Source organism: Hyperolius riggenbachi, chromosome 8, assembly GCF_040937935.1.
Source record: "Hyperolius riggenbachi isolate aHypRig1 chromosome 8, aHypRig1.pri, whole genome shotgun sequence".
NCBI classification, from domain to species: domain Eukaryota; kingdom Metazoa; phylum Chordata; class Amphibia; order Anura; family Hyperoliidae; genus Hyperolius; species Hyperolius riggenbachi.
The window spans coordinates 280,857,101-280,885,100 of record NC_090653.1 but is presented as its reverse complement, the minus strand read 5'-3'; the positions used below and the strand labels follow the sequence as shown (position 1 = coordinate 280,885,100).

The 28,000-nt window shown below is 46.6% G+C and overlaps 1 protein-coding gene across 4 annotated transcripts in view; it reads right to left on the bottom strand.

Annotated features, from left to right (window-relative positions):
* The window catches only part of SLC2A8 (solute carrier family 2 member 8), a 124,657-nt gene that overhangs the window by 51,821 nt on the left and 44,836 nt on the right, over positions 1 to 28,000 (bottom strand). For all 4 annotated transcript variants that reach the window (XM_068249013.1, XM_068249014.1, XM_068249015.1 and 1 more), the window contains exons 8-9: positions 24,195 to 24,362; positions 18,469 to 18,614 (exon numbers count right to left, since the gene is read on the bottom strand). In XM_068249013.1, coding sequence (XP_068105114.1) covers positions 18,469 to 18,614; positions 24,195 to 24,362 — 314 coding nt within the window. The remainder of the gene's footprint in view (positions 1 to 18,468; positions 18,615 to 24,194; positions 24,363 to 28,000) is intronic.

Here is a 28,000-nt window from a genome sequence, read left to right as displayed (position 1 = left end):
AATCAGTGTGTGACAGCTGGGGTGGGAGGGATGGAGGGGCGCACTTTGGTGTCTCAGCCTTGGGTGCTGGAGGACCTTGTCCCTGAGTCCCTCTGTAGTGATTGGTAGACAGCGAGTTTCTTGGAATTCTTTATGTCACTTCTCCATTCCTCTATGTATCGTTCCTTACAGCTTTCTATAGTCCGTTTTATTTGGGCTTTTGTCAGCCTGTGTTGGTGGCTCCCGCTGTGCTTCCCCCTCCCTGAGCTGTAGCCAAAATTTAACCTTTTGTGTGCTCAATCAGTGACTAAAGTTTTTCATTTAGCTAGTTGTATTGCTATTCACACAGCACCTTATCAGTCTGGAAGCCATCACATTCAGGTGATCGGGTGTGGTGCGGAAATACAAATGTCCCTAGTGCTGCAAAGGATAAACGTAACGTAACTGTCTGGGGATTGATGTTCTATCTCTAGCATGGAGCTCTGCACTCCTGACATGTCTTGCATGCCTGGTTATTACAAGCTCTTCTGCTGTGTTTACTTTTCCTCTCTGGCACAGGGAGGGGCGGGACAGTAGAAGTGCACAGAGCAGGAGATCACCAGATAACAATGAATAAGGGACTTGGTGCAAATCTCTGTCTACAAAACTGGTTATCCAGTGGCTCAGCCAGCAGTTGCAGTCATCAGAACCCTTGTGCACAGAATAGAAAGTTTTTCTCCGAACCCTTAATTTTCAGTAAAATAAACTTTTTTTTTTCCTGGAATGAGCTTCCCAGACTGCTCAGCGCCCTAGGCAGTTTGCTGGACTGTGTCTTTAGAAGCGCAGAGTTTAGCTGTGGGTTTAGAGCACTTGTGAGGGGTAGTAGGCCAGAGTGAAAAGGCCAGTTTTGAGGGCCTTCTTGAAGATGTTGAAGGAGGGGGCTGCCCTAATGGGTGGAGGTAGGGAGCTCCATAGTGTTGGAGCATCTCTTGAGAAGTCCTGGAGGCGTGCATGGGACTGGGTGATGCAGGGGGCTGTTAGGCAGAGTTCATTGGAAGAGCGGAGTGAGCGGCTAGGTGTGTACCTCTGAGTAAGATCGGAAATGTAGGTTGGACAGGTTTTGTGGACAGATTTGTAGGTCAGACACAATATCTTGAATCTGATTCTGGACTGGATAGGAAGCCAGTGGAGGGATTCAAGGAGGGAATCCGCCGAGGGAGCAGTGGATAATTCTGGCTGCTGCATTCATGATGGACTGCAGTGGGACTGTTCGGGTCATAGGGAGACCAGAGAGCAGGGCATTGCGGTAGTCAAGGCGGGAAATGATGAGGGCATGGATGAAGAGTTTGGTGGTGGCAGAGGTCACGAAAAGGCGAATCTTACAGATGTTATGAAGGTGGAAGTTGCAGGACTTTGTGAGGTTTTGGATGTGGGGAGTGAAGGAGAGTGCGGAGTCCAGGGTGACACCCAGACAGCGGGCTTGAGAGGTAGGGCGAATGGTAGTGTGGTTAACAGTGACATGCACATCTGGGAGGTTCATGGATGGCCGGGGTGGGAAGATCATAAATTCTGTTTTGTCTAGATTTAGTTTCAGGAACCTAGCGGACATCCAGGAGGCGACAGCTGATAGACAGGAGGAGACCTTGTCCATGGTAGTGGTGGATATGTCAGGGGTGTGGAGGTAGATCTGGGTGTCATTTTCATATAGATGATAGTTAAAACCCATGGAGGAGATAACCTTGCCAATGGAGGATGTGTATAGGGTAAACAGTAGGGGGCCAAGGACCGAGCCTTGGGGGACTCCCACCGAGAGGTGGTTGGGGGTGGACGAGGACTCATTGAAGGCGGTCGTGAAGGAGCGGTTGGAGAGGTAGGATGAAAGCCAGGTCAGGGCGAGATCGTGAATGCCCATGGACTGGAGGGACTGGAGGAGTAGGGGATGATCTACTGTATCAAAAGCTGCTGAAAGGTCAAGGAGGAGGAGAATGGAGTATTTACCTTCAGCTTTAGCTAAGGCAAGGTCATTGACCACTTTGGTGAGAGCAGTTTCGGTTGAGTGGGCAGGCCGAAATCCAGATTGCAGTGGGTCTAGCAGTGAGTTGGCATTGAGGTACTGGGTCAGGCGTTAGTGAACCAGACACTCAAGGAGTTTTGAGGCAAAGGGGAGGAGGGAGATAGGGCGGTAGTTGGAGGGTAGCGAGGGGTCGAGGGAGGGTTTCTTGAGCAGGGGTAGTACAGTGTCCTGCTTGAAGTTTGAGGGGAAGGTGCCTGTGGATAGGGAGAGGTTGAACAGGGTAGTGAGGACTGGGGCCAATGCCGTGAAGTGGGGCTGGAGTAAATCAGAAGGGATGGGGTCAAGGGGGGGGGGGGGGGGAAGTAGTGGTATGGGAAGTCTGCAGTAGGTGGTTGACTTCCTTGGTGGTAGTAGGAGTGAAGGATGTGAGGAGAGGATAGGGTGGAGGAGGAGCTGGTTGGGAGGGGATGGGAGGTGAAGATTGGAGATTGGATATTTCCTGACGGATGGAGACAATTTTGTTGGTGAAGTGGGTGGCTAAATCTGTGGCAGAGAGGGAGGAAATGCAGGGTGGGGGGGTGGGTTTAAGCATAGAGTTGAAAGTGGCAAAAAGACGCCGGGGGTTGGAAGCTTGTGCTCCGATGAGCTTGGTAAAGTATTCCTGCTTCGCATGAGCAAGGGCAGTGTGGAACTGCAGCAGGTTAGTCTTGTACTGTAGGAAATCCTGGTTAAGTCTAGTTTTCCTCCATTTCCATTCAGTGGCGCGTGTTTTCCTCTGGAGGTTGCGAGTATGGGTAGTGTACCAGGGCTGGGGGTCGGTTGCGGCAAAATATTGGTGGAGCAGCTTTCTCTAGGGCTGATGAGTTTGGCGATACTGAGCTGCAGCAAGATTAGGACAGTTTAGGGTGGGGAGAGTGGAGGAGAGGGCATGGAGGGGGTCAGCAAGGACGCTAAGGTTGAGCTTGCGTAGGTCTTGCTGCCGTCGACCAGGTGGGTGGGCGGGTAGTTTGGAGGTGCCTTCCGTGAGGAGGTTGAAGGTGAGAAGGTGATGGTCTGAGGGTGGAAAGGGTGCGATTTTAAGGTCTGCAATGGTGGTGGATTTAGTGAATACAGGTCGAGAGTGTGACCTGCAGTGTGAGTGGGGGTGTTGGTGTGTTGTACTAATCCAAGTGAGTTTGCAATGGTGAGTAGCCGGGTCACAGCGGAGTTCTGGGCTTCATCGATGGGAATATTGAAATCCCCAAGGATGATTGTGGGGAGGTCAGAGGAGAGGATGTGAGGGAGCCAGGAGGCAAGGTCATCAAGAAATTGTGGGGTGGAGCCCGGAGGGCGGTATAAGACCGCAACAATGGCAGGGACGTGGTGGTAGAGGCAGATGGTGTGGGCCTTGAATGATGTGAATTGTAGGGAGGTAGGTGGGGTGAGGACACGGAAGGTGCAGGATGGGGAGAGGAGCAGACCCACCCCTCCCCCATTCCTGTTGTCTGGTCTGGGGGTGTGACTGAGGTGAAGCCCACCATAGGAGAGGGCACCCTCTGCGGCAGAGTCAGAGAGGGTGAGCCATGTCTCAGTGAGTGCGAGGATGGTGAGATTAGATCAGAGAGGGATCTTTATCTTTGTTGAATCTGCCCATCATCTCTAGATCTATGGCCACCTTTACTGTCGTATTAGTGCAAGTTGTGCAGCTGCAGCTTGGAAGTGTAAATGATCAGAGATTTATTTTGGGGAGTAATTTTGAAATTTAGTTTTGATTGATTTTATATTTTAAGCTCGTGTTATACTCACACTGTACACTAGACCCTTGCTTGACGCATTTTGGTAAGTTACAGGAAAAGAGGTTCTGAAAATTAATTGGATCACCTTTTGCACAGAAATCCAGCAGAAACTGAAGAACACCAGGGAGGTTAAAAACACCTTAGAAAACATTTGTATTTGTTTAATCTCACCAGGATAATAACAGGGAGGTTGTCTCAGAAGTTAAGCTCAGCCTTTTTTGTAGTGATGACACAACTAGTTCTACTTGATTCTGAGAATCAGATTACACCTTCATTCCCTCTCCTGCTGCCAGCAATGGCGTCTGCTGCTTTGAGGGTGAGGCCGAAGTGTTCCGTCTGTGATGACATTTATATAGATCGTGTAAGCCTGAAATGTGGCCACAACTTCTGCCGGGAATGTATAGAATATGTCCTGGATTCACAGAAGAAGTCTGGATATTATTCCTGTCCTAATCCTAAATGTAGGAAGAGATTCAAGAGCCGGCCAACACTGCAGCCAAGCATTGCTCTGTCTTCTCAGCCAGATCAAGAGGTGACCAGAGTCCTCTGTGATAACTGTATCCATTCTTCCGCACCGGCTGTTATGCACTGTCTGCACTGTGACGTTTCCCTGTGTGATGATCACCTGAGAGTACACAGCAAGGCACCAGAACACGTCTTGTGTGACCCCACCACCTCCCTGAAGAACAGGAAATGCTCCGTCCATAATAAGATCCTGGAGTATTACTGCAGTAAGGATGCTGCCTGTGTTTGTGTGTCCTGCTATGCGATCGGGGAACATGTAAGACATGAAATGATGTCACTGGATGAGGCCTCTAAGGGGAAGAAGAAGAACTTGAGATATAATTTTAAGAAATTGATGGCAGAGACAGAGAAAGATAAGAAAAGAGTCCAGAGTCTGGAGGAACGCAAGACAAAAGCACAAGTAAAAGCAGATGGTGAAGCAAAGAGAGTCTCTGCCCTGTTAAGAGATCTCAGGAGACAGCTGGAGGAGCTGGAGGAGAGAGTCCTGAGTGACATCACAAGGCGGGTAGAGCAGATGTCACAATCCTATGATGATGTCATCAGGCAGCTGGACATAAAGAAGGAGGAGCTGTCCAGGAAGATGCGTCACATTAAGGAGCTGTGTAAGATGACTGACCCACTGACTGTCTTACAGGAATCACATACAGGTGACTTGTGTGACATGAAGTATAGACATGATAAGCAGCTCCATGATGGAGGGGATCTGGATGTGGCCGGCATCTCACACACATTACACACAGGACTAGCTGATATCATGTCTGGGGTAACTAGAATAATCTATGGACAGCCTACAGACATATTACTGGAAGAAAACACAGCTGGTGATCTTCTACATATATCAGATGACAGGAAAACTGCATCCAGGGCAGGTAAAAAGCAGAATCGCCCAGAAACAGCAGAGAGATTTCAGTATCCTCAGGTGTTGAGCAGCCAGAGTTTCTCCTCAGGGCGACATTACTGGGAAGTGGATGTTGGGAGATCAGATAAGTGGAGAGTCGGGATGTGTTACCCCAGTATAGCCAGGGAAGGAGATCAGTCACTGATTGGATGGAGTAACAAGTCCTGGAGTTTGTGCAGGGATGATGATCAGTACTCAGTGATACATGACAGAAAAGTGATCCGGTTACCTGATTGGATCCCCAGTGATAGAGTCAGGATATATCTGGATTATGAGGTTGGGCTGATCTCCTTTTATGCCCTGTGTTTCCCAATCATCAAACACCTTCACACCTACAATGTCAGATTCACTGGGCCCCTCCATGCTGGGTTCTATGTAGAGAAAGGTTGTATAAAGATAGCTATATATCGAGAAGGGGAGGGGGGGGAGAGGCATCCACCCACTGGTGACATCACAGGCAGAGACGTGTGACTGGATGAGATGAGAAAGACACAGAGGTTGTGATGGGATACAGTTGTGATCCAGCACCTATACCAGAAATCACCCCTTCACAGATTAGTCCCAGCATGTCACAGAAGAGAGTCAAGGGGCTTGATTCACTAAGACAAATAGCATGCCTTATCTGAGTTAACACACCTTATCAGAGATAACGCGCCTTATTAAATTTAACACACCTTATCAGAGTAGCATAACGAGCACTAAAGGTGGGTACACACGTCAGATAAAAGTCTTTGAAAAATGAAAGATCACAGACCAATTTTACCCCCTTTCATGTAGTATGAGAGCCATACCCTACACCAGGGTCTCAAACTCAATTTACCTGGGGGCCGCAGGAGGCAAAGTCAGGATGAGGCTGGGCCGCATAAGGGATTTCACAATCAGCAGCTCCCGCCCCCCCCCAGCCCCCCCACCGTCCCTTGCATTGAATTTTATTTCAAAATCAAATTCACACTGAAGCAAACTATTTTGCCTATTTTACCTTATAGTTCGCTTCAGTGCTCCCATTACAAGTAATCCGCCGTGTCCCCACTGCAAAACGAGGGCTGCAGAGCCCCCAAATCGCCCAAGGGGCCATCCGCCGGCATTTCCTGGAAGGAGAAGAGCTTTCAGCTCTGCCCCTCCTGACGTCAATCGTGGCACATCGCCGCCTCTGCCTGCCCATCTCACTCTTCCTTCACAGAGAGGGGCGGGAAGAGGCGGCGATCCGTGCAGCGATTGACGTCAGGAGGGGCAGAGCTGAAGCTGAAAGCTCTGCCCCTTCCAGGAAATGCCGGCGGATTGCCCCCCGGGCGATTTGGGGGCTCTGCAGCCCTCGTTTAGCGGCGGGGATGCGGCGGATTACTTGGGAGCACTGAAGCGAACTATAAGGAAGCGAGGGCCACAAAATATTGTATCGAGGGCCGCAAATGGCCCGCAGGCCGCGAGTTTGAGACCCCTGCTCTACACAGTCTATTCTATGGAGCTGAACTCCCCATCAGATAAAAATCTTTGCAAGATGCTGCACACAAAGATGCTGTACAGACACAAAAGATCAGTATCTGCAAAAGATCTGTTCCTGCCAAAGATCCATTCCTGCAAATTGCATTCATAGTCTAGGATATCTGCAGATCCCATACACACCTTGTTTAACTGACATTCATCTGCAGATCAGACAATTATCTGCCGATCTGAAGATCCAACCTGGTGGATCTGATCTACAGATAATTGTCCGTTAAACAAGGTGTGTATGAGGATCTGCAGATATCATAGACTATGAATGCATTTTGCAGGAATGGATCTTTGGCAGGAACAGATCTTTTGCAGATACTGATCTGTTGCATGTGTACAGCATCTGTGTATGCAGCATCTTGCAAAGATTTCTGTCTGATGGGGAGTTCAGCTCCATAGAATAGACTGTGTAGAGTATGGCTCTCATACTACATGAAAGGGGGTAAAATTGGTCTGTGATCTTTCATTTTCCAAAGACTTTTATCTGACGTGTGTACCCACCTTTAGAAACTTATGCCTGCTAATTGACAATGGCAATTGTCCTGCCCTGAACCCCTGCGGGTTCTTAGCGCTCGCTATGCTACTCTGATAAGGCACTGATCAGGTGGGAACATGTTTATGTTATAATTATATATTATAAAGTTACCCAATGCTTTCTGTTGTTTCTGCAAGCTTCTATTTCACTTCAGAAATCTATTGTTATTTTGTATTGTTATAAATATCCCAGCAGCAGATCTCCTGATCACTTTGCTGGGAATGATCTTTATGGCATTGTTCTGTCTTTCCCTTCACAAATGATGAATAATGATGACTTGTGTGCGGTAATTATATGAAGTAATGTGATTATTATGTGTCCTTCCTCTATCTCACACCATTAAATCTTATTCTGACAACGGTTTTATTTCTTCAGCATTTCTTTCTGTGACATCATCATACACTTTTGTCTGAAGAAAATCTAATTCAGTTTTATTTTATACAATTTTTATGATGATTACTTCTTAGGGCTGGTGCACACCAGAGCGGTTCTGGAGCGTTTTTTTTCTTTATATACTTGCTGAGGGAAAACCGCTTGGCTAATAAAAGTGAATGGGATGGTGCACACCACAGCTGTTCGTTTTTTCCAGCAGGAGGGGTCGCAGCATAAGAGGAGAGTGTGGCAGATCGGTGGGGAGGGGGGACATTCCCCCCCCCTCCCTCACCTCGGGCTCTCCTCTCAGCGCTCCCCCTCCTGCAATCATTGATGGCAGCGGCGGCAGGCTGAAGCTGAACACATTACCTCCTTCTCGCCGGAGGTCTTCCGTTGTCTAAGAGGAACTTCCTGTTTACACCGGAAGTTGTCCTCCTTGTCGCTGGAGGTCTTCCGATCTCTAAGAGCAACTTCCTGTGTAAACAGGAAGTTGCTCTTAGAGAACGGAAGACCTCCGGCGAGAAGGAGTTAAAGTGTTCAGCTTCAGCCTGCCGCCGCTGCTGCTGCCACCAATAATTGCAGGAGGGAGAGCGCTGAGAGGAGAGCCCGAGGTGAGGGAGGGGGGAGGGGAATTTTCCCCCTCCCCACCGATCTGCCACACTCTCCTCTTATGCTACGACCCCTCCTGCCCCCAAAAGTCCCTGAGCGGGCCCTAGGAGGGCAGGGGTCCCATCACCTATTGTTACGTCAGTGTCTGAGGTGTTTCTGGCTCAATGTTAACAGCTTTACTGCAACAATATATGACATCTGCTACACAAAAACTCTCCAAAAACCGCTAGGCATGTTTAGAAAATCTCTCTATGCATGCCTAGAATCGCTCTGAAATCTGCTCCAAAAACCTCTAGCATTTTGCAGATCTGCTAGAGGTTTTTGGTGTGCACCGGGCCTTATCCTGGGGATACACAGTACGTTTCTGTACCATGTATTGACCAGCTGATCTGGCCAGCTGATAATATTCAGCTGCCCCGATCAAGCCGATCGACCCCCGCCCGCTCGATTCCCGCCTGCGGACAATGGCAGGGAATCGAGTGCTGATAAGGAAGTGTACACGGGGGGGTGGGGGGTTGCGAGCGGTAATCGATCTGCAGGGACGCGGCTGGGGTCGATCCGGCGGCTAATCGAGCCGGTTGTCGACCCGAGTATCCCCAGCATTACAGCGCATCTAGACATCAGATAGCAGTTGAGTATTATATTGTTAGCTGTCTAACATCTTATCAGCATATAGGAATAGAATCTGCAGAGGCTTAGTAGGTGAAAGCTTACACACACACACACACTGTACACACACTGTACACACACACACACTGTACACACACACACACTGTATACACACAAACACACACACACACACACACACACACACACACACACACACACACACACACACACACACACACACCAGGGGCGCCTTAACCGCCAGGCGGTACAAGCAGCGCCTTGGAGCGGCATGAAAGGGGGGAGCGCTTCCGCGGGGGGAGACTGCTGCTCACCACCGCCATTACAATCAGCTGCGCTGCCTCTTCTGTCCTGTCATAGCGATCGTGGTTTGTTTACACCACGTGCCACCTCCTCTATGCCCACCCCTCCGCCGCCCAGCCAATAGACATGGAAAGCAGTGTTCTTCACTGCATTTCCTGTCACTAACTTCCACCCACTCCACCACCTCCTCCTCATCACCAGGCCCGCCCCTCTCCATAGCAGCAGCTGCACAGTTTGTTTTCTGCGAGCGTGCGGCGACTCGCCGGATGCCTGAGGGGAGACCGACCAAGACACTGACTGTGCCCCCCTGCCCCTTCTTGGCCCTGCGGCTGCAGGTGTGCAGCATGCATTCCCCTCTCCCCCCGCCTTCCCAAACAAGTGGCTGTCGCCTGAGTGCAGGCAGCCTAAGGTAAGCCCTCCGCATCCGAGGCAAAAACAAAAAATAAATGTATTCAAAAAATGTGGACCTGAACTCTTGCAGAAGTCAGAAGAAAAACATAGAGAAACGCACCCTGTACCATGTATCATATACAGTGGTGTGAAAAACTATTTGCCCCCTTCCTGATTTCTTATTCTTTTGCATATTTGTCACACTTAAATGTTTCTGCTCATTAAAAACCATTAACTATTAGTTAAAGATAACATAATTGAACACAAAATGCAGTTTTAAATGATGTTTTTTTATTATTTAGTGAGAAAAAAAAACTCAAAACCTACATGGTCCTGTGTGAAAAAGAAATTGCCCCCTGAACCTAATAACTGGTTGGGTCACCCTTAGCAGCAATAACTGCAATCAAGCGTTTGCGATAACTTGCAACAAGTCTTTTACAGCGCTCTGGAGGAATTTTGGCCCACTCATCTTTGCAGAATTGTTGTAATTCAGCTTTATTTGAGGGTTTTCCAGCATGAACCGCCTTTTTAAGGTCATGCCACAACATCTCAATAGGATTCAGGTCAGGACTTTGACTAGGCCACTCCAAAGTCTTCATTTTGTTTTTCTTCAGCCATTCAGAGGTGGATTTGCTGGTGTCTTTTGGGTCATTATCCTGCTGCAGCACCCAAGATCGCTTCAGCTTGAGTTGACGAACAGATGGCCGGACATTCTCCTTCAGGATTTTTTGGTAGACAGTAGAATTCATGGTTCCATCTATCACAGCAAGCCTTCAAGGTCCTGAAGCAGCAAAACAACCCCAGACCGTCACACTACCACCACCATATTTTACTGCTGGTATGATGTTCTTTTGCTGAAATGCTGAGTTACTTCTACGCCAGATGTAACGGGACACGCACCTTCCAAAAAGTTAAACTTTTGTCTCGGCGGTTCACAAGGTATTTTCCCACAAGTCTTGGCAATCATTGAGATGTTTTTTTTAGCAAAATTGAGACGAGCCTTAATGTTCTTTTTGCTTAAAAGTGGTTTGCGCCTTGGATATCTGCCATGCAGACCGTTTTTGCCCAGTCTCTTTCTTATGGTGGAGTTGTGAACACTGACCTTAATTGAGGCAAGTGAGGCCTGCAGTTCTTTAGATGTTGTCCTGGGGTCTTTTGTGGCCTCTCGGATGAGTTTTCTCTGCGCTCTTGGGGTAATTTTGGTCGCCCAGCCACTCCTGGGAAGGTTCATCACTGTTCCATGTTTTTGCCATTTGTGGATAATGGATCTCACTGTGGTTCGCTGGAGTCCCAAAGCTTTAGAAATGGCTTTATAACCTTTACCAGACTGATAGATCTCAATTACAGTACTTTTGTTCTCATTTGTTCCTGAATTTCTTTGGATCTTGGCATGATGTCTAGCTTTTGAGGTGCTTTTGGTCTACTTCTCTGTGTCAGATAGCTCCTATTTAAGTGATTTCTTGATTGAAACAGGTGTGGCAGTAATCAGGCCTGGGGGTGACTACAGAAATTGAACTCAGGTGTGATAAACCACAGTTAAGTTATTTTTTAACAAGGGGGCAATCACTTTTTCACACAGGGCCATGTAGGTTTTGAGTTTTTTTTCCTCACTAAATAAAAAAAAAAAACATCATTTAAAACTAATAGTTAACGGTTTTTGATGAGCAGAAACATTTAAGTGTGACAAACATGCAAAAGAATAAGAAATCAGGAAGGGGGCAAATAGTTTTTCACACCACTGTAGATAGATAGATAGATAGATAGATAGATAGATAGATAGATAGATAGATAGATAGATCTATCTATCTATCTACAGTGGTGTGAAAAACTATTTGCCCCCTTCCTGATTTCTTATTCTTTTGCATGTTTGTCACACTTAAATGTTTCTGCTCATCAAAAAATGTTAACTATTAGTCAAAGATAACATAATTGAACACAAAATGCAGTTTTAAATGATGGTTTTTATTATTTAGTGAGAAAAAAAAAACTCAAAACCTACATGGAGCTGTGTGAAAAAGAAATTGCCCCCTGAACCTAATAACTGGTTGGGCCACCCTTAGCAGCAATAACTGCAATCAAGCGTTTGCGATAACTTGCAACGAGTCTTTTACAGCCCTCTGGAGGAATTTTGGCCCACTCATCTTTGCAGAATTGTTGTAATTCAGCTTTATTTGAGGGTTTTCTAGCATGCCACAACATCTCAGTAGAGGTGTACCGAACGGTTCGCCGGCGAGCGGTTCCAGGCGAACATTGGGGGTTCGCGTTCGCCTGCGCCAGGCGAACTTTTCCGGAAGTTCGATTCGCCCCATAATGCACTATGAGGGTCAACTTTGACCCTCTGCATCACAGTCAGCAGGCACATTGTAGCCATTCAGGCTACAGTAAGCCCTGGATCCCCACCCCCCCTTATATAAGGCAGCCTCCGGCGGCCATTACAGTCACTCGTGTGCCTGCTACAGAGAGGAAAGGGACAGCTGCTGCAGACTTTTTCTCCTAGGGACAGATTAGTTAGGTTCTAGGCTGCTTTGCTTCTTCCTGACTGATTAATATTGCTTTTAAAGCACCCAGCAACAGCTCTTTTCAGAGCTCAGCCTGTACATTTTTTTTTCCTGACACTTTTGTTGCATGCACAGCCTTGCTAATTGATAGTGTGTGTGCCACTGCCAGCAGCCCAGCACATTCAGTGACTGACTGCCTGTGTGTGTGACAGGGAGCTGCACATTGTACTACCCAGTACTGCATATACCCCAGTACCTGTTGTGTTTACTTAACCCACCTCATCACTGCATATACCTAGCGTTGTGTTGAGTGAACCCAGCTCACTGCATCTAAGTCTAACTACCTGTTGTGTTGAGTGAGAACCCACCTCACTGCATCTTAAGTACCTTTACTGTTCAGTGAACCCAGCTCACTGCATCTAACTACCTGTTGTGTTGAGTGTGAACCCACCTGGCCACCTCACTGCATCTAACTACCTGTTGTGTTGAGTGAGAACCCACCTCACTGCATCTTAAGTACCTTTACTGTTCAGTGAACCCAGCTCACTGCATCTAACTACCTGTTGTGTTGAGTGAGAACCCACCTCACTGCATCTTAAGTACCTTTACTGTTGAGTGAACCCAGCTCACTGCATCTAACTACCTGTTGTGTTGAGTGTGAACCCACCTGGCCACCTCACTGCATCTAACTACCTGTTGTGTTGAGTGAGAACCCACCTCACTGCATCTTAAGTACCTTTACTGTTGAGTGAACCCAGCTCACTGCATCTAACTACCTGTTGTGTTGAGTGTGAACCCACCTGGCCACCTCACTGCATCTAACTACCTGTTGTGTTGAGTGAACCCACCTCACTGCATATAGCTAGCATACCCCCGAGATGGACAAAATGGACAAACCAGGTAGAGGAAGAGGTAGAGGCAGACCCAGAGGAAGGCCACCAGGCACCGGCAGGTCTGTGGCTGTGCGAGGTGGTGTTGCTGTGATTTCATGCGGACCTGCCCCAAAATACAGTGCTCAGAAGAAGGCACGTGCCATCACTTCCCAAAATCGTGAGGAGGTGATTGAGTATTTAACACAGAACACCTCATCTCCCGCAGCCACCAGCGCTACAACAAGCACCACATCCGCTGCATTTGACACTTCGCAGGAGTTATTTGGTGGTGGTGGTGAAATCACTGATTCCCAGCCACTACTGCAACAACAACAAGAAGGCGCAGGTACACCACCTCATACGTCCGAGTTAGGTGGCGATAGTATGGACGTAACGTGTGTGGATGGGGATGATGGTGGACCACCTGAAGTTGGTGCACTTGAGGAGGTGTCTGAGGAAAGCGCAGCTGGCCAGGAGGATTATGATGACGATTATACGGATACCACATATGTTCCCGGTAGAGGAGATGACCAGGGGGACAGTTCAGAGGAGGAGTCAGAGAGGAGTAGGAGGAGACGACTCCATGATAGAAGCAGAGGGAGCTCGTCCTCAGAAACAGCTGGGGGCAGTGTCCGGCGCCATGTATCGCCAGCTATGGCCAGACAGCCAACATGCCCTTCAACGTCAGCTGCTGATGCCACCGTAGCGCCATCACCCCAGGGGGGCTCAGCGGTTTGGAAATTTTTTCACGTGTGTGTCTCAGATCGGAGCAAAGCCATCTGTTGTCTCTGCCAGCAAAAATTGAGCCGTGGAAAGGCCAACTGTCACATAGGGACAAGTGCTTTACGAAGGCACCTGGAGAGAAGGCACAAACAGCTATGGCAAGAACACCTGAGGAAAAGCAGCACCCCTCAAAAGACAAGCCGCGGAGAACAACCGTGGCAGCCGTCACAGGGGGCTTCTGCTGCTCCACGTTCCCATGGTATTGTTCGTGGCTGGGGGGAGGAAGAATGGATACACTTTTAAACAATTTAAACATACAACCATCTAAACTTTCAAACAATTTAAAAATACAACCATCTAAACTTTCAAACAATTTAAAAATACAACCATCTATCATTTTCAAAAAATTTAAAAAAAGGGCAAAAAAACTTGCCCTCCGTAAAACATTCTTGGCAAATGCTTTCGACTTGGTTTGTCTTCCGCTGGCTCAAGGGTCCATCTGACCACAGATGCCTGGTCGGCAAAGCACGGTCAGGGCAGCTACAGCATGGGTCTCAGCAGGCTCCCACTTCAGGCCGGAATCCAACCTTCATTCCCCGCGGTGACAATGGAAGACTTGCCCTCCATAACGGATTCCCGTTAAAGGATTTAAAGTTAATTCATTTCAAATACACAGCAGGGCCTCGAAAGTCCGCCTCCTGTATTGTTATTTTTGGTCACTACCTCGGGGCGGGCGTGCATGCCTACCTGCTGCCCTCCTTGGATGTGTAGTGGTAGTCGTTTCTCAGGCTCCACACCGGATTCCATCCCTCATTCCCCGGCCATTACCCGGGGTCACAAATGACAGACTTGCCCGCCTCCATATGATTCTCGTGAAAGGAATGTGGTGTCATCTTTGCCCGCCATAACTGGTTCTCGTTAAAGGATTTAAAGTACATTCATTTAAAATACACAGCAGGGCCTCGAAAGTCCTCCTCCTGTATTGTTATTTTTGGTCACTACCTTGGGGCGGGCGGGCGTGCATGCCTGCCCGCTGCCCTCCTTGGATGTGTAGTGGTAGCCGTTGCTCAGGCTCCACACCGGATTCAAACCCCTCATTCCCCGGCCATTACCCGGGGTCACAATGGCAGACTTGCCCGCCTCCACAGGATTCTCATTGTAGCGGTACTGAACAAGTACACAGCAAGTAGAAAATGTAAATTAAAACAAAACGTAAGCTTTTTAACAATGCCATGGAAAGTTGAGAAGGAAGTCACACATTACCTGACATCACTGAGTGAGGAAGAGCAATCACGCCATGTTGCGCAGTAGTCCAGCATGGCCGTCACTACACAAACAGCGGTTTGCGGTGCGTTACACAGTGAGTTTGGTGTGCCAGTGTGAAGCAGTACTCTAATTACACTCCCTGATTGATGTATACACATGCAAGATGTTTGAAAGCACGTTAGGCCTGCAATTTAGCATTCAATGTGATTTCTGCCCTTAAAACGCTGCTTTGCGTCACATCCAGATTTTTCCCCGGGACTTTTGGCATGTATCCCACTCCGCCATGCCCCCCTCCAGGTGTTAGACCCCTTGAAACATCTTTTCCATCACTTTTGTGGCCAGCATAATTTTTTCTATTTTTCAAAGTTCGCCTCCCCATTGAAGTCTATTGCGGTTCGCGAACTTTTCCGCGAACCGAACCTTCTGCGGAAGTTCGCGAACCCGGTTCGCGAACCGAAAATCGGAGGTTCGCGACAGCTCTACATCTCAATAGGATTCAGGTCAGGACTTTGACTAGGCCACTCCAAAGTCTTCATTTTGTTTTTCTTCAGCCATTCAGAGGTGGATTTGCTGGTGTGTTTTGGGTCATTGTCCTGCTGCAGCACCCAAAATCTCTTCAGCTTGAGTTGACGAACAGATGGCCGGACATTCTCCTTCAGGATTTTTTGGTAGACAGTAGAATTCATGGTGCCATCTATCACATCAAGCCTTCCAGGTCCTGAAGCAGCAAAACAACCCCAGACCATCACACTACCACCACCATATTTTACTGTTGGTATGATGTTCTTTTGCTGAAATGCTGTGTTACTTCTACGCCAGATGTAACGGGACACGCACCTTCCAAAAAGTTCAACTTTTGTCTCGTTGGTCCACAAGGTATTTTCCCAAAAGTCTTGGCAATCATTGAGATTTTTTTTAGCAAAATTGAGACGAGCCTTAATGTTCTTTTTGCTTAAAAGTGGTTTGCGCCTTAGATATCTGACATGCAGGCCATTTTTGCCCAGTCTCTTTCTTATGGTGGAGTCGTGAACACTGACCTTAATTGAGGCAAGTGAGGCCTGCAGTTCTTTAGATGTTGTCCTGGGGTCTTTTGTGGCCCCTCGGATGAGTTTTCTCTGCGCTCTTGGGGTAATTTTGATCGGCCGGCCACTCCTGGGAAGGTTCATCACTGTTCCATGTTTTTGCCATTTGTGGATAATGGCTCTCACTGTGGTTCGCTGGAGTCCCAAAGCTTTAGAAATGGCTTTATAACCTTTACCAGACTGATAGATCTCAATTACAGTACTTTTTTTCTCATTTGTTCCTGAATTTCTTTGGATCTTGGCATGTCTAGCTTTTGAGGTGCTTTTGGTCTACTTCTCTGTGTCAGATAGCTCCTATTTAAGTGATTTCTTGATTGAAACGGGTGTGGCAGTAATCAGGCTGGGGGTGACTACAGAAATTGAACTCAGGTGTGATAAACCACAGTTAAGTTATTTTTTAACAAGGGGGGCAATCACTTTTTCACACAGGGCCTTGTAGATTGAGATTTTTTTCTCACTTAATAATAAAAACCATCATTTAAAACTGCATTTTGTGTTCAATTATGTTATCTTTGACTAATAGTTAACGGTTTTTGATGAGCAGAAACATTTAAGTGTGACAAACATGCAAAAGAATAAGAAATCAGGAAGGGGGCAAATAGTTTTTCACACCACTGTATATATATACATACACACACACATACACACACACATACACACACACACACCTGCCAACTATACAGAGTTCGCAAACTGTCTTTTGCTACATCTGACCTCATCGCTTGTTGAGGTCCACTCCAGTCAAAAGGGGCCCTACCACTAATATGTGACTTACCTGTGGGTTTCAGAAAATACACAGAGATTCAATGAATTGGAGTGGAGGTTTTGTGGATAATCTCCTTGGTGGTGGGGGCAACTTGTGGATGCCCCTCCCCAGGGGGTGAGCGCATTGGGGGGCTGTCTGCGCTGCTTCAGCCATCCCTGGGGTGTGTGTGTTGCAGAGCGGGGTCCCAGGCGGTGTGAGTTCCTGGGGCCCCGCCTGTATTGTGCACCTCTGTATATTTTTGAAATCACACAGTTAAGTTGGCTTCCAAGTCACATATTGGTGGTAGGGCCCCTTTTCGACTGGAGTGGACCTCATCGTGGTGAAAGGGTCTAGGATGGAATGCCTTTGCATGCAAAACCATTTTGGAAGCGAGCATCCTCCATTAGTGCAACGTAATGCAAATTATGCAAATTGTGCAACTGAAGGTAAATTTTATGCAAGTTGTTCTTATCAATACTAGAGTTCAACCTATTATGAGTAGTTGAGGGTCTCCCTTAATTTTGAGGTGATTGGGGTCAGTTCAGCCCTTGCATAATTTGGTACTGCAGTTTGAATGCATGTAATGTGCTTCTAATTTGGTGACAGGCTTCTGCAGAATATTTTTACAGCAGGTGCTGCTTGGAAGAGCTTACTTACTACCGTATTTTTTTCAATTATAAGACGCTCCTGACCATAAGACGCAACTAGTGTTCCCCATCCCTATCCTCAAAGCCCACCAACAGCACATGTTTTGCAGAAAACCCCTAAAGGTACAAACACACATCTGATTTTTCTAAACGACTTGTTCTGCTGATAAGGTTGGTTTTGACAAATCAGCCTTATCAGCTGAACGATCGTTTGTACACACGCCCTATTTGACCTCCAAACAACCGGTTGTTCAGACGTGTGTATGTACCTTAACATTCACAGGTGGGGCAATTAGTGTCTCAGCAGAGCGGATTAACTACCCCTGTGGATTTCCACAAAACATGCACTGTTGGTGGGCCTTGAGGACAGGGTTGGGGAACACTGGTTTGGAGGACAAAAACCAGGGGAAAAAATATATATATGTACTAAACCTGGTGCATCCATGGTGAAGGGGAATCTTGTGGATTATGCCCCCTTTGTACCTCATGCTCCCCTTGTACCTCTGTGTCTCCCTGTGTCCTCCTGTCCCCCTTGTCTCCTCCTCTATGCCCCTTTGTGTCCCCCTGTGTCCTCCTCTGCATGGGCACAGTACAGGGAGTCCCCGACATTGCGGTTGGTTGGAGGTTCATATTGGCAGGTGTTCACAAGTCAGGAACTCCCTGCCTTTGGACTATAAGACGCAGTGACTTCCCCCCCCCCCCCCCCACTTTTGGGGGAGAAAAATTGAGTCTTACAGTCCCAAAAATACAGTAAGTGTTTTTTTGTATGAATTGGGGAGGCGGTTTTGTGGGGAATCTCCTTGCTGTTGGGGGCAGTCGTGGATAGTCCTCCCAGTTGGTGAGAGCATTGGGGGGCTGTCTGTGCTGCTCCTGCCCCCCTGGGATGTTTTACAGAGCGGGGTCCTGGGCGGTGTGAGTGCCCGGGGCCCCGCCTGCATTATGCACCTCTGTGTACTTCTAGTTCAAGATCTGTCAGCTTTTTACTACCTATTGTAAGGGACAGCAACATAGGACAAATATAATTTGCAGTAAATTTTACTCTGGGAGAAATGTATATTTTATATGAATGGATTTCAAATTTTACATTTTTTTGTGATAGTGGTCCTTTAACTGCTTCCTAATGCTCAGCAGCACGACTTACCATCATGTCATGAAACTCCTTGGTCACCAGGAAGGCGCAGCCCCAATTGGTGATCACGCAGACTCCGCTGGCCACGCCCCTGGCACGCAGCGGGAAGATCTCTGACATCACCAGCCACGGAATGGGGCCCCAGCCAATGGCGAAGCCTGCAAATATACCCAATGAAAACAAGAGGGTCACAGATGGACCAAATATACTCCACCTCCTCCCCTGTACAGCCACCCTCAACAATCATCGAGACTGCAGTGTTCTCCCCAGGATCTTTTAGCCGGGTGCTCCCCCCAGCTAGTTTTGGTGAGCAGCCAGCTGTCATCGGCTCACCTCCTCCTCTGCTTTAAGCAGAGTTGTGCAGAGAAGCATAGGCCCTGCATTCTCTCATCCCGCCCCACCCGGCTACTTTTTCATGCCACCCGGCTTGAAAATGTTTTGGGGGATAACACAGACTGGATGGTACAATTATCCTATCTCATCTCTACCAGGAAGTCCCCCACTTCCATACCAGAAGAACCAGTTCCGTGGTCCTCAATGTTTTCCGCCAACAGAAGATTTGAAGGTGAAAGACGACCAGGATGATTCAGGAGGCCAATGAGGATTTGGCTCACTAATACCGGCCTGAGAATCTGCTGTAATCTCATGAAAAATATCTAAAGTCTCGTACACACACACACACACACACACACACACACACACACACACACTGTTGGGGCAAAACGAGCAAGCCCTGAGACGGTCATTGATTGTGTACATTTGAACACAATGACCGATTGAATCGTTAGCAGAAGTTCTAAATGGAAAACACAGAAATGCACCACTAGCCACACGTGGGTTTTTGAATGAAACCATTGTTTGCCATAAACAACTTTTAAATGACTAACCGATTATCGTCCGAACCGATTCGCCAGGATGGATCAGTGTACATCAGGCTTTCTCAACCAGGGTTCATTGAGTGCCCTGCAGGGGTTCCTATGCATTTTCTCCCATCGTGGGAGCACTAGGATAAGGAGACAGTATGAGGAGCAGTATAATAGGGGGTAGTGAAATAAACAGCCTCACCTACTTTTAGAGTCCACACCTCCTGCTAAATAAATGCAGGGGCTCCTCAAGATCAAGCAATTATTTGCAGGGATTCCTTGAGATCCATAAGTTCTTTGCAGGGTTCCTCCAGGGTAAAAAGGTTGAGAAAGGCTGGTCTACATGGTCAATAGTCTTTTACTGTCATTGGTACCTACATTTTTGTAGCACATGCATCTTCTACAGTACTTTACAGAATACATAGTCATGTCATGGACTGACATCCCTGATGCAAATCTCCCATTTCACCACATCATTGTGGGAACAATGCTTTCTTATGTGTTTGGGGAACATTGCCTATGGCAATTACCTTTAGGGTCACTTTGCCTATCTGTGTTTTGGGAGGAAACTCTAGCCCACTGACTCAGAGTTACATTACAGTTCACTCCGCCCACACCATATCATGGACATGCCCATTTTTCCTTCACATCGTGGACACGCCCATTTTCCCGGAGCTGCGCACTAGCACCCCCCCTTAGGTTGAGCTAAGGAAAATCTGGTCACTGTGGCTTAGGCCGGTGTCACACCAGCAATCAGCATTTTGTTTGCAATGCGATCGGACGGTCGCATTCCCACCCCTACAAAAAAGGCTTTGTAGATAACTGCGGTAATGAGCCTTCATGTATTTCCTGGCAGAAATTCAAATCATAAATGAGCCTCTCTTGCGCTCAATTCCTGCAAGCAAGTGTATTGAAAAAAAATGGCTTCCGTGCATGTGCACTGCGGAAAAATGTACAATATCTGCAGCACCATTGACTTACATGACTTCCACTCAACGTACGTCAACGCGGATGCTGACCCGTAACGCGGTGATTGGTTGGTGTCAGATGCGATACTTCCATCGCATCAGGTATGGAATGTCCGTTAGATTTCCATTGCTTTAGCGTTACTCTGCGGTAAAAAAGGGTAACGCAACGCAATGAAAACGCCTCAGTGTAAAAGGGTCCTCAATGTTAAAGAAAATCTGTGATGTAAAAAAAAGCCCTCTGGGGGATACTTACCTCGGGAGGGGAAAGCCTCAGGGTCCTAACGCAGCTTCCCCCGTCCTCCGATGTCCCGGCAATCCAGCGCTGCAGCCCCCCGAACCGCGGTGAGGTAAATATGTACCTACTGCAATCCCGCACAGGAGCACTCTCCGTTCGGTTTAAAGAGAACCTGTAGCCAAAAAAAAAAAAAAAATTCCCCTGGGGGGTACTCACCTCGGTAGGGGGAAGCCTCAGCTCAAGGTCCCAATGAGGCTCCCACTCCCCTGTAGCTGCAGGCAGTCCAGCGCTGGCTCCCCCGAAGTGTCCCGGAATCCTCCCTCGACAAGCCTGACAAGCGCTGATATATTTACCTTTCCCGGCTCCAGCGGGGGCGCTGTTGTGGCTCTCCACACGGAGATAGGCGGAAATAGCAGATCTCCGTCGGGTCCGCTCTACTGCGCAGGTGCAGGAGACTTGCGCAGTAGAGCGGCCCGACAGTGATTTCCGCCTATCTCCAAGCGGAGAGCCGATACTGCGCCTGCACTAGAGCCGGGAAGGTAAATATTTACATCCCCGCTGTTCCAGGAGCTTTTTCACCGTCGCCGTGGGACCGAGGAGGACGGGGGAAGCCTCAATAGGATCCGGAGGCTTCCCCCATCCGAGGTGAGTACCCCCTACAGGAACTTTTTCTCATTACAGGTTTTCTTTAAAGGGAACCTGAACTGAGAAGGATATGGATTTTTCCTTTTAAAATATTACCAGTTGCCTGGCTCTCCTGCTGATCCTGTGTCTCTAATACTTTTAGCCACAGCCCCTGAACAAGCATACAGATCATGTGCTCTGACTGAAATCAGACTGGATTAGCTGCATGCTTGTTTCAGGTGTGTGATTCAGCCACTACTGCAGCTAAAGAGATCAGCAGGACTGTCAGGCAGGTATTGTTTAAAAGGAAACATCCATATCCCTCTCAGTTTAGGTTCCCTTTAAAGAGACACTGAAGCGAAAAAAAAATTATGATATTATGATTTGTATGTGTAGTACAGCTAAGAAATAAAACATTAAGATCAGATACATCAGTCTAATTGTTTCCAGTACAGGAAGAGTTAAGAAACTCCAGTTGTTATCTCTATACTAAAAAGCCATTAAGCTCTAGGACTTTCAAAGTAGTGGAGAGGGCTGTCTTCTGACTTTTATTATCTCAACTGTTAGTTAATTTTTTACTTTTCCTCTGGCAGAGGAGAGGTCATTACTTCACAGACTGCTCTGAAAGACTCATTTTGAATGCTGAGTGTTGTGTAATCTGCACATATTATAGAATGATGTAATGTTAGAAAAAAACACTATATACCTGAAAATAAAAATATGAGAATATTTTCTTTGCTGCTAATCTTCTAGTAATTATTCATAGTACACAACCAATTCATTATATCATATATTTTTTTTTCGCTTCAGTGTCTCTTTAAGACAGAAATAGCCGAACATGATCGGATCCGCTCTACTGTGCAGGGGCGAGTCCTTTGCGGATACGATCAGGTTCAGCTATTTGCGCCTTACACCAAATGAAAGAGCCGCTAGTGCGCCTGCGCAGGATTGCGGAGAGGTAAATATATCATTGCTCGTCAAGCTTGTCGGGGAGGTTTCAGGGAGCCAGCGCTGGATTCCCCGCAGCTACAGAGGACAGGGAAGCTTCATTGGGACCCTGAGGCTTCCCCCTCCCGAGGCAAGTATCCCCCAGAGGGCTCTTTTTTTTTTTAGTACAGGTTCTCTTTAAATACAGGATCTGTAAATTCTGAAGTGGGGATATCAAAGCTGGAGCAACCAATCAGATCGCAGATCTCTGTGGCCATGTGAGACAAGGATTCTGACTGGCTGTCATGGGCAACCATTCCACAATTCTACTATTTACCGACCTACAGAGCTGGACTTGCCCACCACTCGGTGTGGCCCATCACAGATCAGTCACTCTCCACTTTCACTTTTTACTCACGTAGAAAGTGATTATGGTGGAATAACACTCCAGATTCTGACGAGGCCAGACTGACGCTTTATATGGGAATCAGTAATATCAATGAACCCTTCACACACTCGCATGCAAATCAAACCTCCAGGAACAAGTAAGATCAATTAACCCTTCACACACTCGCATGCAAATCAAACCTCCAGGAACCAGTAAGATCAATGAACCCTTCACACACTCGCATGCAAATCAAACATCCAGGAACCAGTAAGATCAATTAACCCTTCACACACTCGCATGCAAATCAAACCTCCAGGAACAAGTAAGATCAATTAACCCTTCACACACTCGCATGCAAATCAAACATCCAGGAACCAGTAAGATCAATTAACCCTTCACACACTCGCATGCAAATCAAACCTCCAGGAACAAGTAAGATCAATTAACCCTTCACAAACTCGCATGCAAATCAAAGATCCAGGAACAAGTAAGATCAATTAACCCTTCACACACTCGCATGCAAATCAAACCTCCAGGAACCAGTAAGATCAATGAACCCTTCACAAACTCGCATGCAAATCAAAGATCCAGGAACAAGTAAGATCAATTAACCCTTCACACACTCGCATGCAAATCAAACCTCCAGGAACAAGTAAGATCAATTAACCCTTCACAAACTCGCATGCAAATCAAACATCCAGGAACCAGTAAGATCAATTAACCCTTCACACACTCGCATGCAAATCAAAGATCCAGGAACAAGTAAGATCAATGAACCCTTTGCACACTTACACATCCAGGCACCGCTGCTATCCCCGCATCTAAGTTAAAACCCGGGTCTTCATTACAAAAGAATATATTCTCTTGCATAGTCACATATGCCACATAGAGAGGCTCCCCTGAGTTTATATGTGTCCTTTCTCTGGCCCTATAACATGCATATTGCAAGCATACAGTGCATCAACCCATCAAAAGATTAGGAGCACAGATCTGAACGTCCTCTCTTGAGACAGATTGTGCTAGATAGTGCAAGGATAAGTTACAAGGCGGGGGGGGGGGGGGGGGAAACAACTCAGTCATACCTCCCAACTTTGAGATGAGAATGAGGGTCACTTAAGCCACACCCCTAACCACCCCTAGTCATGCACACGATAAAGATTTCATAGGAAAAATATGTTGTTTTATAATTCAAACCACACTGGTCCTTTCTATCCTGGTTCATTTTCCTTCATATTATCATTTTAAAATTAGTAATATATCAATTTAATGGGTGGAAATAAAGTATAGAGTCAAACAAACATTTTTTAGTAGAGAAATATATATATTTACATAGAAAGAGGCACAAAGTCCTGAAAGAGGGACAAACGAGGAGGAAAGAGGGACAGAGGGACAGTTGGGAGCTATGACTCAGGATCATCACCTCAAGTTAGAACATTTAAATAAGTTATAAGGGAGGGGCCAAAGGGGGTGTGGCCAACAGTTAAAAAAAAGTTTTATACACTGAATGCTTGCACTATGCATACTATAGGGCAAGAAGTAGAACACATACAAACTCTGGGGAGCATCTACACCGCGTATGCGACTATGCAAGAGAATATACTCTTTTGCAACCAAGATCCTGGCCTTTTACTTAGCTGTAGGGATAGCAGTTAACCCTGGATGATTGATTTGCATGAGAGTGTTTGCATGCGAGTGTGTGAAGGGTTAATCGATGTCTTTTGGGAATCACTCACCGGATATGAAGAGGCCCATACTAGCCAGGGGCAGCCATGCCAGATGTTCCGCCGGACTTTCCGCCGCATCAGACATGGGCGGGAGGCTGGAGGAGGCGTTGTGCACGTGGATCTCCGTCAGCTTAAAGTACACCCCGAACAGCGCGGCGCTGAGAGCCATGGTGGTACCTGGAAGTGGGGGAGAGGAAGACGCACATTACAGAAGGGAGCACAGATTGCATCCTTTGTGAACGTGGAAACTAAAGCGTTAGACCAAAGCGATGTTTAAACAGATCAGTTACAGAGAGGTCGCTCTGCCTGCAGAACTGCTCTGATCTCAGCAGCTGCCAGTAAAGAGGTGGAGCCCAACATCTGATAGAAGACGCCCAAACAATAACTCTCCTGCTGGCCTATGGGCTGTACAGGGCTCCTCCTGCTGGCCACTGGGCTGTACTGAGACCCTCCTGCTGGCCTCTGCACAGTGGCCTGTCCAGGCCTCCTACTACTGGCCACTGGGCTGTAATGAGACCCTACTACTGGCCACTGGGCTGTACGGAGCTCCTCCTGCTGGTCACTGGGCTGTACTGAGACCCTCCTGCTGGCCTCTGCACACTGGCCTGTACAGGGCTCCTCCTACTAGCGGGTAGGGGGAGACAGAGAGCGCTCCAATGGTGCATTAACCCAGATGTAAATAATTCACGCAAATAAAAAGTTAAACTTACAATTACAATGATAATGCTGCGCTTTGCTTTTACATCCACCAGTGGGAAACCTCAGCCTAATCCTGCCTGGCCAGGGCGGGTGGTGCAGATGGTTTTGCAGGAGGACGTCCGTCTGGGGAGAGAGCTGTGCGCCGCTGATACTGTCTGATGTCACTACCGGTTTCGGCGTTAGTCCACGCCTTCCTCAGGTGACGTTTCCTTCAGACAGTGCAGTATACATAGATTCGCCCCCATGGCAACAGTGGCCAGGGGGCGGTGGTAGGATACAAATACAATTAAACTTTATTGAGACGAGTAAAAACATCCATCCACAGTACGTGGATTACTGAATTACCTAAATGAATTTCTTTGTAAAACGTAGCAAATCAGCTACAAAGTTAAAAACACACCTGCATTTCACTAGACCGAGTTTCCCTCGATCATTTCTAAAACCATACAGTACATATACATTTTCCTATGCAGAAAAAACCAAACTCTATATGGGCAGAAAATACCTCTTCATGTGGTCTTCGTGCGCAACGCTATAACAGACCTTACTGCAGGTAAAACCATACATATTCACCTTGATGAGGGAATAGAGGGAAGTGTGCATAAAACCTATAAAATAATGCGCATATTCATTAGCCCATAGATGGCACCATACGATGAGAGCCCTCCATCAGTTATAAATGATACATAAACAAACAATAAATGAACAATAAATAAGATATCATTGACATCATATGAACAATAAATGAGCTGCCAGAGAGAGATCATATGCAGCCACTATCATCCATTTCCAGCCTTCAAGAAGGCACCAATAGATTAAAACCACTTATATGATATAAATAATAGATAAGCGGATAGAAAAAAGTGTCATTAACATAATATAATAAATGAGCCGCCTAAAAATTAATTTGCAGCTGCTACTATACATTTTCAACTTTAGAGACTGTGTCAGTAAAAACCTGTACATTCAGCATAACAATAGTGGGTGGATTCAGACTCTACTGCAGACAAAACTTCACATGTCTATGGATCATTTAAATTCTAGTGTCCCTTGACAGAACAGTGGACACCACATGACTGCTGACCCTGAGTGACTGTATAGACCATTAAAACTCAAAGTAAAACATTGATACATATGTGAGATATCTCACTCAAATAATTTATAAGAATATGGTGTTCCTGTTTCCCGCGGACACCTGTGTCCACAAGTCGCAGGGACTCCAACACAGCAGGAATTTGATCCATTATTGGTCAAAAACAAGGAGAACATTTGAAGCAATATATACACTCCATCCAAATATAAATTCCCAGCCACCAGTGGCCAGCTATCTGGTAGCTGGGAAAGGTGCTCTAATACGCACCAGGCTCTATACCTAGCTGGAAAATGCAACTCTCTGCCTATAGTGCAATCTTCCACCGGCAAGAGTTACAGAAGGTATAGCACCAATTAACATACAGTACAACCTATAACACAGGCAAGCTGTAGAGCCTTAAACTGATGTGAAAAAACTCCCATTTCACATATGTATACTCCTTATACTGTTGTCTTTCTCTCCACCCAATCATGACCAACACTACCCTATTACACACATACTCATACATACAGTGCTATGGACACACTTTTCCGAAATAATGTGACTTTGGTGGGGCCCTATTGATTTTTACTCTATTTGGAATCAAGAAATGGTTTCAAGTGGCAAGACTTTAAACTTCCAGATCTTCATTGAGGCCTCTCGGGGATAGTGTGTCTAATCTGAAGATCCAATAAACTTCCCTCTCGCATAATTTTTTGTATCTCAGGCCCATGGGGACGGAATCAGCTATATGTTCTAAACCAGTAATTGTTAAGCTTCCAGGATCTCCTTGATGGCATTGGTTGAAATGGCGTGGAACACTATGTTTTTCGGATTTAGACAAGATGTTACATTTGTGTTCTCCCAACCGAGTTCTGAGTTCACGAGTGGTTCTTCCCACATATTTTTTGTTACAGCCACATTGCAACAAATAGATGACGAACTTAGTCGCACAATTTGTAAATTGCTTCAGAGGTAGGGGGGGGACCTTCCAGGTTTGGAATATTTTTAAGTCTATGTAACATAAATTGGCAACAACCACACCTACTTGATCCACATTTGTAGTTTCCCGTCACACTACTTTTCAACCAGGTAATGGGTTCTTTCACATCAATTCTGCTTGGTGCAATTATGTTTTTTATGGATTTTGCTTTCCTATAGATGACTTGGGGCACCTCTGGCAACAGATCTCTCATTATAGGATCTTGTAGCAATATTGGCCAGTTCCTTTTTATGATACCTTGGATTTTTCGTGAGCTGCCAGTGTACTTAGTAATAAAGGTGGGCCCATTTTTAGGGGCCGCAGCTTTCTTTTTAACTTTGTTTTTGCTTTCAATTTGTACGCCACTCTCCTTTTTGTCTGTGCTAGTTCCATTTGATGTTTGATCTTCTTTATTTTTAATGGTATAGGCACCCTGATATTCTGAAATGGCGGCGTCAATCCAAGCATCTTTATAACCTTTTTCTTTAAATTTTTCTTTCAATATACCTGATTGCTTTTGATAGTCAATATCATTTGAACAGTTTCTTCTTAACCTACAGAATTGACTCCTCGGAATGTTGCTTATCCATCCAGGATGATGACAGCTGTCTGCGTGGAGATACGAGTTGCCTGCCGTAGGCTTAAAGTGTGTCCTGGTTTGAATCTTAGAGTCTTGATCTATAAAGAGCTCCAGATCCAAAAATACCAGTTCATTTTCGTGAATAACATAGGTGAATTCCAACCCGAAATCGTTGTTGTTGCAATATGTGACAAACTCCTGGAATCTGTCTTTTGTCCCCTCCCAGATTAACAAGACGTCATCAATGTACCTGGTGTATAACACCAGGTTAGATTTGAAAGGGTGGTCAGACCAGATGAAGTGTTCCTCCCAAAATGCCATATAAATATTGGCGAAGCTGGGGGCGAACCCCGCCCCCATAGAAGTTCCACACTTTTGTAGATAGTAGCCCCCCATGTAGGTGAAATAATTGTGCTCCAATGCAAATTTAAGAAGGTCCAATATGAATTGAGCTTGGTCTCTATTGAAGGATCCATCTTTGG